The 14,578-nt window shown below is 40.8% G+C and overlaps 1 protein-coding gene across 2 annotated transcripts in view; it reads left to right on the plus strand.

Annotated features, from left to right (window-relative positions):
• Eprs (glutamyl-prolyl-tRNA synthetase) overlaps positions 1-14,578 on the plus strand; it is a 72,110-nt gene that overhangs the window by 18,116 nt on the left and 39,416 nt on the right. The window contains exons 7-14 of one of the 2 annotated variants that reach the window (XM_008826799.3): positions 1,067-1,193; positions 1,845-2,037; positions 3,753-3,924; positions 4,283-4,516; positions 6,172-6,256; positions 7,356-7,415; positions 11,973-12,083; positions 13,967-14,103. In XM_008826799.3, coding sequence (XP_008825021.1) covers positions 1,067-1,193; positions 1,845-2,037; positions 3,753-3,924; positions 4,283-4,516; positions 6,172-6,256; positions 7,356-7,415; positions 11,973-12,083; positions 13,967-14,103 — 1,119 coding nt within the window. The remainder of the gene's footprint in view (positions 1-1,066; positions 1,194-1,844; positions 2,038-3,752; positions 3,925-4,282; positions 4,517-6,171; positions 6,257-7,355; positions 7,416-11,972; positions 12,084-13,966; positions 14,104-14,578) is intronic. The other variant, XM_029560464.1, reaches the window with a different exon arrangement.

Raw genomic sequence — 14,578 nt, forward strand, 5'->3', positions numbered from 1 at the left:
GCTAGCCTGGTCTACATAGTGAGTTCCAGGACAGCTGGGGCTACAGGGAGACTCTATCTCAAAAAGACAAAAAAAAAAAGAAAAAGAAAAAAAAAAAACAAACAAAAATCCCAAGACATAAAGACAGTGAGGGTTTGCATGTTCCTACCCATATTGATATCAGTTGAGATTAAAGGTGTGCTGTAAGACTGCATGACTGTCTTAAAACATTGCTGCTGCCGTGGAAACTAGGAAAAATGGACAAGAGCTGTTTAGACTTACTTCATAAGTACTTAAACTTCATACTTTGTTTCCTCCCCAGCTGAGAATATTTTCAACAGAAGGATATAGGATCTTTTCATTTAGGTCAGGGTCTTGCTGTGGAGCCTAGACTGGCCTTGGCCTTGTCAGGCACTGTTATGCTTGGCTTAGGATATTGCTTTTTACCCACTGCATTGACAGAGGCGGTTCTTGATGTACAATATTATCAGCAGTGCTGCTGGCTGCCCATTGGAACAGACAGTATTTTCGTAGATCTGATTTGTGGAGTTTGGTGCTAGCTTGGACCTTTGAGATGACTGAGTTAAAATCTTTTCATTGGCCTTTGATTAAGTAGCTGGAACTCCAAGCCTTCCTCTGAAGTCTTAATTCCCACGTGTTCTTTGACTTAGTCACCACAGTGACAGCTACTGTCTCAGTGCTTCTCTGCTGGGTGGTAGGTGGGTGTTTATTTCGTGTCACGTCCTAGAGGTGCACTTGTTGGCTGCTTGGCGACAGTTTCAGAAGCAGTTTTCCTTTAAATGACCATTCTTCCTAAGGAAAAGAAAAGACTTAGAGTTGTAGTGTTGATGAATACCTTGCCCCTTGAGGTTTTCGTGGGAAGTCACACCTTATGGTTGTATTGTACGTATTCTAGTCTGCTGTCTCTGTCAGTCACATTTGCGATTACAGTACTTCCTGGTGGAAAGTGAAATAAGACTGGGGAGTATTAGATGTTTATTAAGATCTCCTCTCCTCAAAGAGGTTAAGTGTAAGAATCCAGTTGAAGCATGTTAATGAGTCTCTCTGTGAAATGTTTTTGTTTTAGTTACTTACACATTGGGCATGCAAAAGCTGCTCTTCTGAACCAGCACTACCAGGTTAACTTTAAAGGGAAACTGATCATGAGATTTGATGACACAAATCCTGAAAAGGAAAAGGAAGATTTTGAGAAGGTAATTAAAAGTGTAGTGATGACCTTTTTCTCAGAAAAGTTAATTAAATTAGAGTGTGATCCGATGCCTTCATGGTATGAAAATAAATTTAATTTCATAGCTGCTTTTCCCTCCTCATATGTATATTTTATACCTGAAACCTAAGCCAAGAAATACTGAGCTCCTGTATCAAAACACTTGAGTTTATTTTTTTCCTTTCTCCAGTTACTGTACAATTACTTAATGCTTTTGAGTACCGTTGTAACTGGGCAGGATTCCTTCTTCTCATAGTCTTAAGTTGATGAATGAAGTAGGCACTACGTAGGTATTGTAAAATGGTGTTTTAGCCTCCTGTATTCTATCTGTTCAGAAGGACTTGCAATGTATTCAAAGAGGAGGGAAGTGGGTGCAGTGTGACGACAGCCCCAGCGCCTCCAGTCAAGTGGGGAACTCCATCGAGAGGCTAGCTTTTGCAGCTGGAATTTGGAAGCTCATACAATGAGTAGCTTTCTTTTCTGACCTCACATCGTACAGCATCCACAGCCATTTTCAGGCTCCTTAAGACTGACGGTGTTTTATTATTGCATTTGCTCAAAAGACAGTATCGTGGGATGAAAATGTATATGAAGTTGAAAAATACTCACTGATGCTTCTTTTGATTTCTCATTGTAGGTTATCTTGGAAGATGTTGCGATGTTACACATTAAACCAGATCAGTTTACTTATACATCAGATCACTTTGAAACTATAATGAAATATGCAGAGAAATTAATTCAAGAAGGGAAGGCTTATGTGGATGACACTCCTGCAGAGCAGATGAAAGTGGAACGTGAGCAGAGGACAGAATCCAGACATAGGGAAAACTGTAAGGCACATTTCGTGTCTGGAATTTTAATTGATATACTTGCATAATACTTTGTAATAGTATTGATTTCAATCAATAGTACTTGATTTGTTTTTTTTAATGAAAGATTTTGAAGTTCAATTAAGGTCCTTCTCTGTTGTCTTTATGTTCTTGCGCCTTTTCTGTCTGTGACAGTCTTGCTATGTAGCCCAGGCTGGCTTCACACGAGATCCCCCTGCCTTAGCCTCCACAAATGCTAGGATTATAGCTATGCACCACTGTGCTCTGCTTTTGTTCTGTTTTTTGATTTGTTGTGATGGGCATCTAATCCAGGGCCTCCACATACTCGGTAAACACTTTCTGTTGAGCTCACCCAGTTCCTGGCACCTTCTTGCCATTTTGCTGACATCAGAACTGCAAGTGCAGTGTTCCTGCCTCTAGCATCTTACTTCCTGTATGCAGTCCTTGCATGTATTTCATTTGAGGGATTCTTTATGCAGCATTTTAGAGTTCTTTTTATTTAAATGCTTAATACTCCTAAAATGCTTGATGTTGTTACCAGCATGTAGACACATGTGACTGTAGTAAGTTCATCATTACCCTGTGTTGGTGCGGTGTCACCTGAATAAAGATCATATTTCCTTTAGTTACTTTTACATTGTGGTGACCACATACCTGAGAAACAGCATAAGGGGCTTTGGGCAGTAAGAACTTTAAGAGGGTAGACTCATTGTGGTTATCAGCAGCTCTGTCAGTATTGCTGGAAGCATGCAGTGTGGCTTTCTTGTGTGTTGGTGAATCTGGAAGAGAGCGGAGCAGAAATGATGCTGGATATAACCCCCAGTCTTGCAACAGAGGTTTCATGACTTCCTGAAACAGTGCTACCAGTTGGGGACCAGGTGTTCAAGAATAAGAGCCTGTGAAAGACATTTCACACTCAAACACTGACAATGTATCATCAAAAAACAACAGTAACAGGGACTGGAAAGATGGCTCAGTGGTTAAGAACGTTGGCTATTCTTGAAGAGAACCCGGGTTCAGTTCCCAGCACGCATATCATGGCAACTAGCTACTATAACTCCCTCTTTTGGCCACTGAAGGTACTACATGCATGTGGTGCACTTATATTCCGGCAAAACACTCATAAAATAAAAATAAAAATATTTTTTAAAAGCCACAATAGCAACAAAAAATAGAGTTCAGGGTACTATATAGCCCAGGCTGAAGTTCAGGGTGCTGGCCTACCGAGTTCCATGTGCTGGGATGACAGGTATATGGCACCACACCTAGCCTGAAAGCATACTGTTTTTATTCATGACTTGGCCCCTGAGCTTACATAAAATCATGCTGTTTTTATTCAATAATAAGCTCCCAGAGCTTCCATGTTGCTTTCCATCATCATTGCTGCTTTCAGCAGGATGGTCTTAGGTCTGATTATCACACCCATTTGTTCTGAGTCACCGAGGAAACAGCGTTAGAGCTGTGGTTTAGCTTAAACAGTCAGTGGATTCTGAACAGGCTGAACTTAGAGCAGGTAATCCAAAGTCATGCCTAGTTCTAAGTGTTCTCCAGACATGATTAACTTGGTTTACAAGGTTATGCAAAAGTTCAGTTTTACAGGATTGTTACAAAGTGTCCTTCACAAAAAAGTCATTCCCATAAAGTTAAAAGACAGTAATTTGAAGCCAACCAGATCTACAATATAGCAGTAAACAAGAATAGAACTTATTTTACAGCTGTTGAGAGGAATCTACAAATGTGGGAAGAAATGAAAAAAGGAAGTCAGTTTGGTCAGTCCTGCTGCTTACGAGCAAAGATTGACATGAGTAGCAACAATGGGTGCATGAGGGACCCAACCCTCTACCGCTGCAAAATTCAACCACACCCAAGAACTGGTAATAAGTACAAGTAAGTGTGTCTCCTGCTCTCCACTGGGTTGCCCTCTGGTTTTTGCTTTGGTCCTGCTGATAATTCTTTAAGATGGGAGAGGTAAAGTAGCCAACGTCTGTTTATAAAAACATTCCCTTTGGGGCTGGAGAGATGGCTCTGCAGTTAAGAGCACTGACTGCTCTTGCAGAGAACCTGGGTTCTATTCCCAGCACCCACATGGGGCTGCGAACCATCCTTAACTCCAGTTCCAGGGGAATCCAAACCCCTCTTCTGACCTCCTTGGCATTGCATGACACGGGTGCACTCATATACATGCAGGCAATACATTCATACACATAAAAATAATAAAATATTTAAAAATTCCCTTTTTTCCTAGTGTTTATCCAACGTACGATTTCGCCTGCCCTATAGTGGACAGCATTGAAGGTGTGACTCATGCCTTGAGAACAACGGAATACCATGACAGAGATGAGCAGTTTTATTGGATCATTGAAGCTTTAGGCATACGAAAACCATATATCTGGGAATATAGTCGCTTAAATCTCAACAACACAGTGCTGTCCAAAAGAAAGCTCACCTGGTTTGTCAACGAAGGCCTAGTGGATGGATGGTAATAGTTTTGTGTTGCCTAGAGTTGACAGAAGGAAGAGCCCCGTGTGTCTTTGATCTTGAAACTTGTCTGTAGGTTGATCTCAGCAATCAATACCAAGTGTTCTCTCTCTGTCCTTCATGGGCCTGCTCACTGCTCTCTACACAGTGTGGCTTGGAGGTTTCCTCAGCAAGGTCAGAGAAAGGCCAGAATGACCCAGAGTTGAGGCTAGGGTAAGATGGTCTCAGCCTAGGGTTCAGGACCTACCTTGTTTTTGACCACTTGACGAGGGAATCAGCACCTAGAAAGAATCTGAAAATTTCTCTGGATATTAATAATGTGTATGGGATTTTTATAAGAAAGATGAGTACAAAAAAATGGAAGTGACCTTGTAGCCATGTGTCTGTACAAACAATGCCTGTTCATGTTGATTATCATGGGTCTAAGTCTAAGATAACTATCAGAATTTGTATATTGGTCTGTTTTAGTATCAGCATGTTAATGAGCAAACACCTGTAATTTTACCACTCGAGAGACTGAGACAGGAGGATCCTGAGTTTAAGTCCAGCCTCTCAAAAAACAACAACAACAAAAAACCAGGACACAAATAGTGACCAAAATAAAGATACCTAGTGGGCATATACTGGGGGAAAAAATGTGTATTTTATTATAGAGCTGAATTTTATAAAAGGCAAGTTTATCTTGTGCTTCATACAAGGAGTATTGTTGCAGCCTTGTAATTTCAGATCTCTGCAGATATCAATAACTTTCTTATGTGTTCTTGTATATATACTTTCCTTTTTTTTTTTTTTTTTTGAGATGGGTCTTCCTGAAGCCCCAGCTGTCCTGGAACTCTCTATGTAAACCAGGCTCACAGAGATCCGCCTGCCTCTGCCTCGTGAGTGCTGGAACTAAAGGTATACGCCATCATACCTGGCATGTATATATGGTCTTAAATGGGTCTCGTGTAGTCATTTCTTGGCAGATCTTACTACTGCATGTAGAATAGGGAACTCAAATGTTAAGTGTGGGAGGGAGGGCTGGAGAGGTGGCTCAGTGGTTAAGAACACTGACTGTTCTAACAGAAGACCCGGGTTTGAATCCCAGAACCCACATGGCAGCTAACAAGTGTCCGTAACTCCAGATCCAGGGGATCCGACAGCCTCTTCTGTCTTCTGCAGGCATTGCATGACATGATGACATGAGTGCACTTACATACATGCAGGCAGTACACGCAAACAAATAAAATAAAAATAATAAATATTTAAAAAAAAGTGTGGGAGGAGGTTTCAGATGCACCTCTGCTCTTTCCAGTGATTTACTGAAAGTAGTTAATTAGAAGCACTTTTCTTCCAAGAATTTATGTTTACTGATACTGAAATCTTTCCATTTAGTGTAATGAGTGTTAGCCCAAATATTTAACAAGGTAAACATATAACAAAAGGAATCTTTGTTTATGTTGAGATGGGGTCTTTTTAGCCCAAGCTGGCCTTGAACTCACTATGTAACTCAGGCTGCCCTTGAATTTTCAACGATCCTCCCACCTCACCCTCTTAAGTGCTGGTATTACAGGCGTAGGCCCCACACCTTGTTCTGAATATAATTTGTTCATTAGGAATCTTCTCTCTGCAGCAAACATTTAAAAATATCTGCTTAACAGTGTGCTTGTTTCTCAGGGATGACCCTCGATTTCCTACAGTTCGTGGTGTTCTGAGAAGAGGCATGACAGTGGAGGGGCTGAAACAGTTCATCGCTGCACAGGTGAGTTGTATTTCTTTCCCAGCTTCCCTGAATTTCAGGCATTTCTGTTAATAACCCTTTAGTTGTCACTCTCTTTGTTCTTCCAATACTTGCTTGTGTCTTAGGATTCAGTATTAGTTTTGTTGTTGTTCATTTTTTGACAAGGTTTCACTCTAGCGTGTGCTGAACTTGAACTCATGGTGAACTTCCTGAGTGCTGGGATTACAGGTTGGGTAGATAAATTTTTTTCATCACTGTGTGTCTCTGCCTGATTTAGATTCGCTGTGTTGACCAGGTTGACCTTGAACTTGCAGAGATCTTCTCCCTTTGCCTCTTGAATTTTGGGATAACAGGTGTGTGTCATCACATCTGGTTACGGATAGACTGTTTGAAGGGCTGAGTTAGCACTGTTGATGATAGTAGAAGATTGGGTGTGTCCTAAGCTCCTTCCTAGGGTGGCACAAGACAGCAGAGGGATCTCACATAGTGAAATGTGTGTGTATTGGCTCTGGACAGCCTGTAGAATGACCTTTAATGAGACTGCTGTTAAAGGTGACAGCTTTTCACACACCAAGTTACAAGTTTCAGTGGAAGTAAATTTGGAGGCGTTTATTGTTTTGTCTTTCTAAGTATGCTTGACTTGAAATAAAATATTCTTAATATTAAAATTTTTAATTTTTATTTTATGTGTATGAGTGTATTGCCTGCATATATGTAAATGCACCCATATCATGCAAGGCCCATGGATATCAGCAGAGAGCATTGGATCGCCTGGAACTAGAGTTATGGATGGTTGTTAACTGCCATGTGGGCATTGGGAACTGAACCCAGGTCCTCTTCAAGAACAGTCAGTGCTCTTTACTGCTGAGCCATCTCTCCAGCCCCTAAAATATTTTTTATGTTTATTTATTTAGTGTGTGTGTACCCTTGCGCACACACCATGGTATACATATGGAGGCCAGAGAAAAACTTTGAGGAGTCAGTTCTTTCCTTAAACTATGTTGGTTCCAGGGATCAAGTTGAGGTGCAGCTTGCTGGCAAGTGTTTTTACCCACGAGCCTTTTCATCTGCCCTCTATCTAATATTTCTTATCCTTAAAATATCTTCATTGTTTTTCTAGGGCTCCTCACGGTCTGTTGTGAATATGGAGTGGGACAAAATCTGGGCATTTAACAAAAAGGTACATATTTAACTGCCGTTCTTCTCATGCCTAGCTCAGGAGTAACATGTAGACCTCATTGGTGTGCTTTTTAGAGAAACCCTTTGAACAGTGCTGTCACTTCACAGTCTCAGGAAAATGGAATGTTTTCCTTTCTGAAATAATGCGCACCAAGCCTGTTAACTACCCCAACAAGCAACAGTAATTGAGCAGACTTGGATTTATGGGAAATGGTAATAGTGTTTCCTTAAGTTGTTATCAACGCTGTGCATTTCATTTTTCTGCTTTCAAGCTGCGAGCTCTCTGTAAGAAGGTATCACTTCATGCTTTTCTTGCCGTAATCATAGCTTTTAGCATAGCACATGTTATAACCTGAGGTTCTGTACAGCTTTGAAGCACAATCACATTTATGTAAGACTTGCTCATACAAGCATGTTGAGAATGCATTATTCCTAGTTTTACAAAATCTGTCCTCTGTTATTTGTGGCAAAGGGAGACTTGACCAAGTTCATTCTGTCCCCTCGTTTGCTGAGAGGACATACTTTATAAATTACTTATTACTTGTATTGAAGGCTCTCTAACTATAATTGCTGTCTTAAACCAGCTTAATAAAAAACACCCAAAATTTTCTTAATTGAAAAATTAAATGAGGAATATTGCATTGACATTGTGGATCCTAATTGGAAGCAGATGCTTGGACACTATAATAAGGCGGGTCACTGGAAACGGCACGCTTGCACTATGGTTTCTGTGATTGTGTTCTGTAAACCCTTTGTTGCGATTGCTGCTTGATCGTACTCATGTCTTGAAGCTTCAAGTAGTTGCTTGTCTCGCATGTGTCTTGAATTAAGTGTTTTGTGTTCAGTCAGGTTTTACAATGGAATTATTAATTGGTTCTTTCTGTTGCTGCAGTTACTAATAGCAGTATGAGTAGAACTTACAAACACATTAATAATTGCTATACATTTATTAACCCAGATTTTATAGATTTAAGTTTTCATGAAGCTACACATTTGTATTTACTTAAAATACATGAAGTATATTTTATTGCCATATGATTCTGTGGGCTCCTTTCTCCCCCTCCCTTACTTTGTTGATGACTCTTGGTACTTAACTGTGTCTTCTCTGAGCAGAAGTGCTGCTTCTTTGGTTTCTGGTTTCATCTGTTGTTTCCTGTGGTTGAAGATGAGATTTCAGTCTTGGATTTTTTTCTTGTAACTATTTAGTTTCGTCATGGTTACTTGTTCTGAGGCTTGGTGGTATACCCAGGTCTCCTCATCACTCTGGGGATTCCCTTTTCTTTAATAGATCACCTGTTTCCTAGATGATTTATTTTGTTCGTATCAGGGGTCTCCATGGTCCTGGACTCCAGCCATCCTCTTCTCTGCCCACTAGAAGCTGGAACTAGAGCTCCCATGCACCACCATCGAAACCATTCCTTCTTACCACCCTCTTGTTAATACTGTACTTTTTGGTATGAGATCAAGAGAACTAGTGAGACCTTTCATATGACTTATAAAACTTGTGTGTATATATATATATATATTTTGGTCTTCTTGAGACAGGGTCTCCTTGTAGCCCCAGCTGGCCTGGAACTTTCTATGTAGACCAGGCTGGCTTTGAACTCACAGAGATCCACCTGCTTCTGCCTCCCAGGTGCTAGGATTAAAGGCGTGCACCATCACACCCAGCTGGGAAATTTTCTTACCACACCTCAGTTTCCTTCTCACTTGCTAGTCCTGCTATGTAGCCCTACCTGGAATTATAGGCATGGGCCACAAACCTAACAAAACAATTTTTGGATTTATTTTTGTGTGAATGAGTGTTTTGCCTGCATGGATGTAAATGTATGCAGTGCCTGCAGAGGTCAGAAGAGGGTATTGGATACACTGGAACTGGAGTTATGGATGATTGTTAGCTGCCTGTGGGTGCTGGGAACTGAACCCAGGTCCTTGGCAAGAGCAGTCAGTGCTCTTAACTGCCGAGCCATCTCTCCAGCCCTCCACTTCCTCCATGCAAGGCACATGTTCTGCCATCGAGCTTTAACCCTGCTTGTCTCCTGTGTTTTTTTCCCCCTCTGGACTTGTTTAAATGTTGGGCCTTTTGGACTGCCTCTTTAATTTTATTGATTTACTTTTTGGTTGATTTGTTCACCTTCATAATTTTTTGTTTAATTTTTTATTCTTACTACAGTGCTTCCAGGATCTGAATTTTCAAAGTAGCTTTGTGTTTGCGTTTCGTGGTTATTGTGTTAGTAGTGTCTTGTCATCTGCTGTCCGTCTCCCTGATGTCTCTTTCTCAGGTTGTTTGTTTTAGGTTTTTGGTTTCTTCCATATTGAAAGCATTCTCAGATGTCTGGTTACCTTGAATTGTTCAAGCTTATTGGTATGGGAGACTGCAGGAGTGACTGGAAGCTCCAAGAGTGAGAGCTGAGCTTCACTATAGGATTAGCTGCCTGGGTCAGTGGGAGAACCCCTAAGTAGTAACTTTAACCCTCTCTTGGAGCCTGCAGTTTTCCCATAGGAGTTTCAGTCACTCCTCCAGGTGGAGGCCTGGCTGCCAGGGCTCTTGTCCTTGTTAGGGTTGGGATGCGAGCTGCCTCCACAGGCAGTAGGGTAGGTATTTGAACACCTGGTCCCCAGCTGGTAGTGCTCTTTTGGGGGGATGTAGACCTTTATCAGCTGGGACTGGAGGAAGTAGGTCACTGGAGACAGGTCCTTGGTCAGGCCTGGCCTTGGTTCTGTCAGAACTCTGCTTCCTGATCCACTAAGACATAACCAACTGCACTATCACCTCCTTCTGCCACAGGTGGAATGTGTACCCAGACTTTCCTTGGACCAATGAACCACAGTTCTCTAGGGTTAAGTAGCCTGAGAATCTGCTGACAGCCACACGAGCTGTGCAGTACACTCAGATTACTTTGGTCAGTTGAAGAAATAATGGAGTTAGGGTTCTCTAGTTGCCTTCCTTTTGCTTCTTTAAAGAAATTTTATCTTAATGGCTTGAATACTAACCTTGGTAAGCCACAAATTCAGTCTCTGACCCTCTAGCTAGTGAAGCCAAAAGAAGCAACTCTGGGGGGTGGAGAGATGGCTCAGCAGTTTAGAACACTGGTGGTTCTTGTACAAGACCTGGCTTCAAATCCCAGCACCCACATGGCAGCTAACAACTGTCCGTAACTCCAGTTCCAGGGGATCCAACAACCTTTCTGTCGTCCTCGGACATTGCACGACACAGGTGCACTTAACATACGCAGGCAGTACACGCATACACATAAAATAAAAATAATAAAAATTAAAAAAGAAGCAACTCTGAACTAGGAAGAATGACTTTTTAAGTCTCAAGGAAAGGATTAAATAGAATTTAAAGATGCTTGGTGTTGATTTAGTTTTGGCAGGAAATACCAAAGAGCAGCAGCAGAAAAGGGGTTTAAACAGCTTTTCACATTTTGCATGAAAAGTAAAATAAAAATTTGCCTGAATTGGCTTTTGAGTACTGCTTCTGTGATTTCATGAAGTCCCACATCATTCTTTTCAGAACCCAAAGATTACCCCCAATCCATCAGGGGTAACCCCACATCAGGGATAATCCCAGATTTCTACCTAATCTAGGTAGAAAAGGGCCACTCTGCTTAGCATTGTGGTGCTGCATTTGCTTTGTTTGTTTGACAAAGGGTCTTCCTCAACCCAGCCAGCCTCCCAAGCTCAGGAATTTTGGTATGGGCTCAGGCCTAGCTCCACCCTCACTTTCTGCTCCACCTTTCTCCCAGGGGCTTTGGCTAGTCTAAGTAAGCACTCCTGGTGCTTGGTCATGGGGATGCTTCTGATTTGAGCAGTGAGTTGGGAAGGTGGCAGAAGAGCAGGCTTCAGACACGAGATCCCTCATCAGTTAATCTGCAGTTACAGACTGACTGCCTGTATGTGCTGAGTGCTTGCTAGGTGTGGGAATGTAATGGTTTCTATATTTGTATCCACATGGAGTGTCCTTTATCCAAAACACTTGGGTCAGAAGTGTTTTGGATTCTGACTTTCAGATAGAGATTCCCACCTTGTATATGGCATGTAGATCAAAAGATCATCTTGTTTTTAATGCACAGGGTTGCCTTATTATAGTGGCCTAATGCTGTTCTGCTTTTGATGGTTGCCTAACTCTGGTTTTAGAAAATGATATCAAACTGTAATGTCTGTTTCCCTTTAAATGGATTTCCAACAGTGCAAACCTGAATATCACATTTACCTTTGGGGTTTAACCTAAAACCCCACAGGATTTCTTCTCGTTTCTAACTCCAAATTTTAAAGATTGTTTTCAGAACATTTCTAACATGCTTTCTTCAGGTTCTGTTCACCTATCAGTAATAATTTTGGGGAAGGAACTCTGAAATCCTTCAAGTCTCTTAGTTTGCAATTAATTTTTAAAGTTTGTTTTGACAGTTAAATATTAAAGAAGAGATTATAGATAAACGAAAAAATTAGTAAATGCAGTAACAAAGAAAGCCAGTTAGTATTCCTGTGCTGTTACTTATTTATGGTGTGCTACTAAATGTTTTTCGATTATAACATGAGGTTGTGTTTGTTACAGGTCATTGACCCAGTGGCTCCGAGATACGTTGCATTACTGAAGAAAGAGGTGATCCCAGTGTACGTCCCTGAAGCTCGGGAGGAAATGAAAGAAGTGGCCAGACACCCCAAGGTCACTGCGCAGTTTCACCAGGGTTTGCTTTGTATCAAAGGGAGGGGCTTAGTTTCACAGTCATTTTCTGTTTCACATTAATTACCAAGATTTGATACTAACTGAAGCAAGTCTGTATTTTTTGCTGAATACACTTATTTATAGTAATGCCCAGCATATGACAGAGCTGTTGCATTGAGTCGGTTCTTATTTTCTGTTCTGTGAAGACAGCTTGTGTGTAAAGAGAACTTATCTTCCTTCTTGGCATCATCTTGAAAGTTGAGATGTTATAATTCATAACACCTTTGCCTTTAAATTGTCGTACCTGATACTGATGCACTACATACATACACACACGGACATGTAATAAATCTGCACTGAGGATTAAACACATGTCCTCTAGCCAAATACTTTGCCACTGAACCAGTTCCACAGTTCTTAGATCTGCAAATCCCAAGTCTCAACTTGATTTCAGGTTTTCTCTGCCATTTTCTCTGTTTTGGAAGTATCTGTAGAGTAAAAATGGTATCTTTCCATCTGCATTCTGAATATAGATCTTAAGTAGTAGAGAGTTCCTCTTAGTGAAATTGTGATTATTTTCTTGAATAATTGCTATTAGATGAAAATCTTAAAGCAAAAAATAAACTTTTGTTATAAATTGTTATGAAAGAAGTGGAGAGATGGCTCAGTGGTTAAGAGCACTGGCTGCTCTTGCAGAGGACCTGGGTTCGATTCCTAGCATCCACATGGCAGCTAACAACTGGCTGTAACTCTAGTTCCAGAGGATCCTACCCCCTCTCTGACCTCCAAGGGCATTGCATGACACGGGTGCGCTTACATACAGTCAGGCAATACACTCCACATATAAAATAAAAATAATAAAATAAAAAAAAATGTTGTATACTAAAATTATATTCATGAATAAATCATATACTAATAGACTGGCACTCAGTCAGTCTATATAGGTTAGGCAGATTAACTCACAGATGCATTGTGAAGACTTGTGAGCATTCTTAGTTGTGGCCATAGATGATGATTCTCTTTCTATGTATTTAACTACGTTTTAGTTTTAAAGATATAAACAGTAATAATTTTCCCTGTGAATTCTGCCAAACAAAAATGGAAGCTGAGCCAGCAAAGGTGCTTGCCACCAAGCCTACTGGCCTGGGTTAGGGTTCCAGGACCACGTCACATGATAGAAGGAGAGAACCCACTCCTAAAAGTTGTCTGCATGCCCACATATGCACGCACTCATGCACACATACGTACATACATAAATGCAATAACAAACTTTTTTTTTTTTTAACCCTGAAACTTAACAAAGACAAAATACTTTTCATCCTCATATTTTCCTCTCCCTGCAATCTACACTGCAAAGATAGAACGCTTCACCACCCTGCACACATACGGAGTGCTGTCTGAAAGTTCGTGTTGTAAAACATGAAAGGCTCGCAGCCTCTGCCATGGTGCTCCGTTATCTAACAGCATTCTCCGGGAGTGACTATTTTCTCCTTTGATTACAAAAGCAGTGAGATTGTGAGACTCACAAGGTGCATTCTGGTTGAAGGGATGCTACATGATAAGCACTATGCATTTATCCCTGAACTTGGTGAGTGGTTCCTTTAGACTAGAAATACTCTTCAGGACAATTGCCTGGACAATCGTAGTGATTGCATCCAGTGTCAGGTGGGTTTTCTGCTTTGTGGGCAGTATATTTGTTGGCGTTCAGAATTGGGAACACATTAAAATCAAGCAAGCTCTTCCTTGGATATTGCCAGCATTTAACAGTGGTGCAAGTAACTTATTTGGTTAAAGAATACAGTGAGTGAGTAGAAGAATTTGCCCACTAGGCTCAGGGTTCAATAGTTGTTGTATTAACTAATGTTCTCCTTTTAATTATTCAGAATCCTGATGTTGGCTTGAAGCCTGTGTGGTATAGTCCCAAGGTTTTCATAGAAGGGGCTGATGCAGAGACTTTCTCAGAGGGTGAGATGGTCACATTTATAAACTGGGGCAACATCAACATTACTAAAATACACAAGTAAGAACTTTTTATTTTTCAAATGTGTGGAACAAAAGTCTTTGACGTTTGTTTATTTATTAAACATTACTTAATTCAGACCCTGATTGACATTCGTGGTGCTGGTTAATAAATCTGCCCGGATATGGACACTGAAAGTACTAAATATGAATGGAATGTTTTTGTTTTTTTTTAAATATATACTTTTTAATGATTTATTTAATAACCACATACTTAGAAGAAGCGTTTCATTACAACAGCATTGACATATTCAATAACAATTTCCAGAGCTAAGATACATCTCCTTCAAAATTGGAGCCAGGGTCTCCTCCCAAGCCCATGTGACCCCTGAGGAACAGATCCTCAAACGACCTTCAGAGTAAAAATAAATCGCCTTATCTGGGCCAACTAACTCTGTGGCCTTAAACACCCAAAAGGAAAGTATAACCAAAGACTAAAGGGGCCAATATAATTTCTTAAGAGTCCATATGTATAG

The sequence above is a fragment of the Nannospalax galili genome, unplaced genomic scaffold (genome assembly GCF_000622305.1).
Source record: "Nannospalax galili isolate Female #2095 unplaced genomic scaffold, S.galili_v1.0 scaffold592, whole genome shotgun sequence".
In the NCBI taxonomy this organism is placed as follows: domain Eukaryota; kingdom Metazoa; phylum Chordata; class Mammalia; order Rodentia; family Spalacidae; genus Nannospalax; species Nannospalax galili.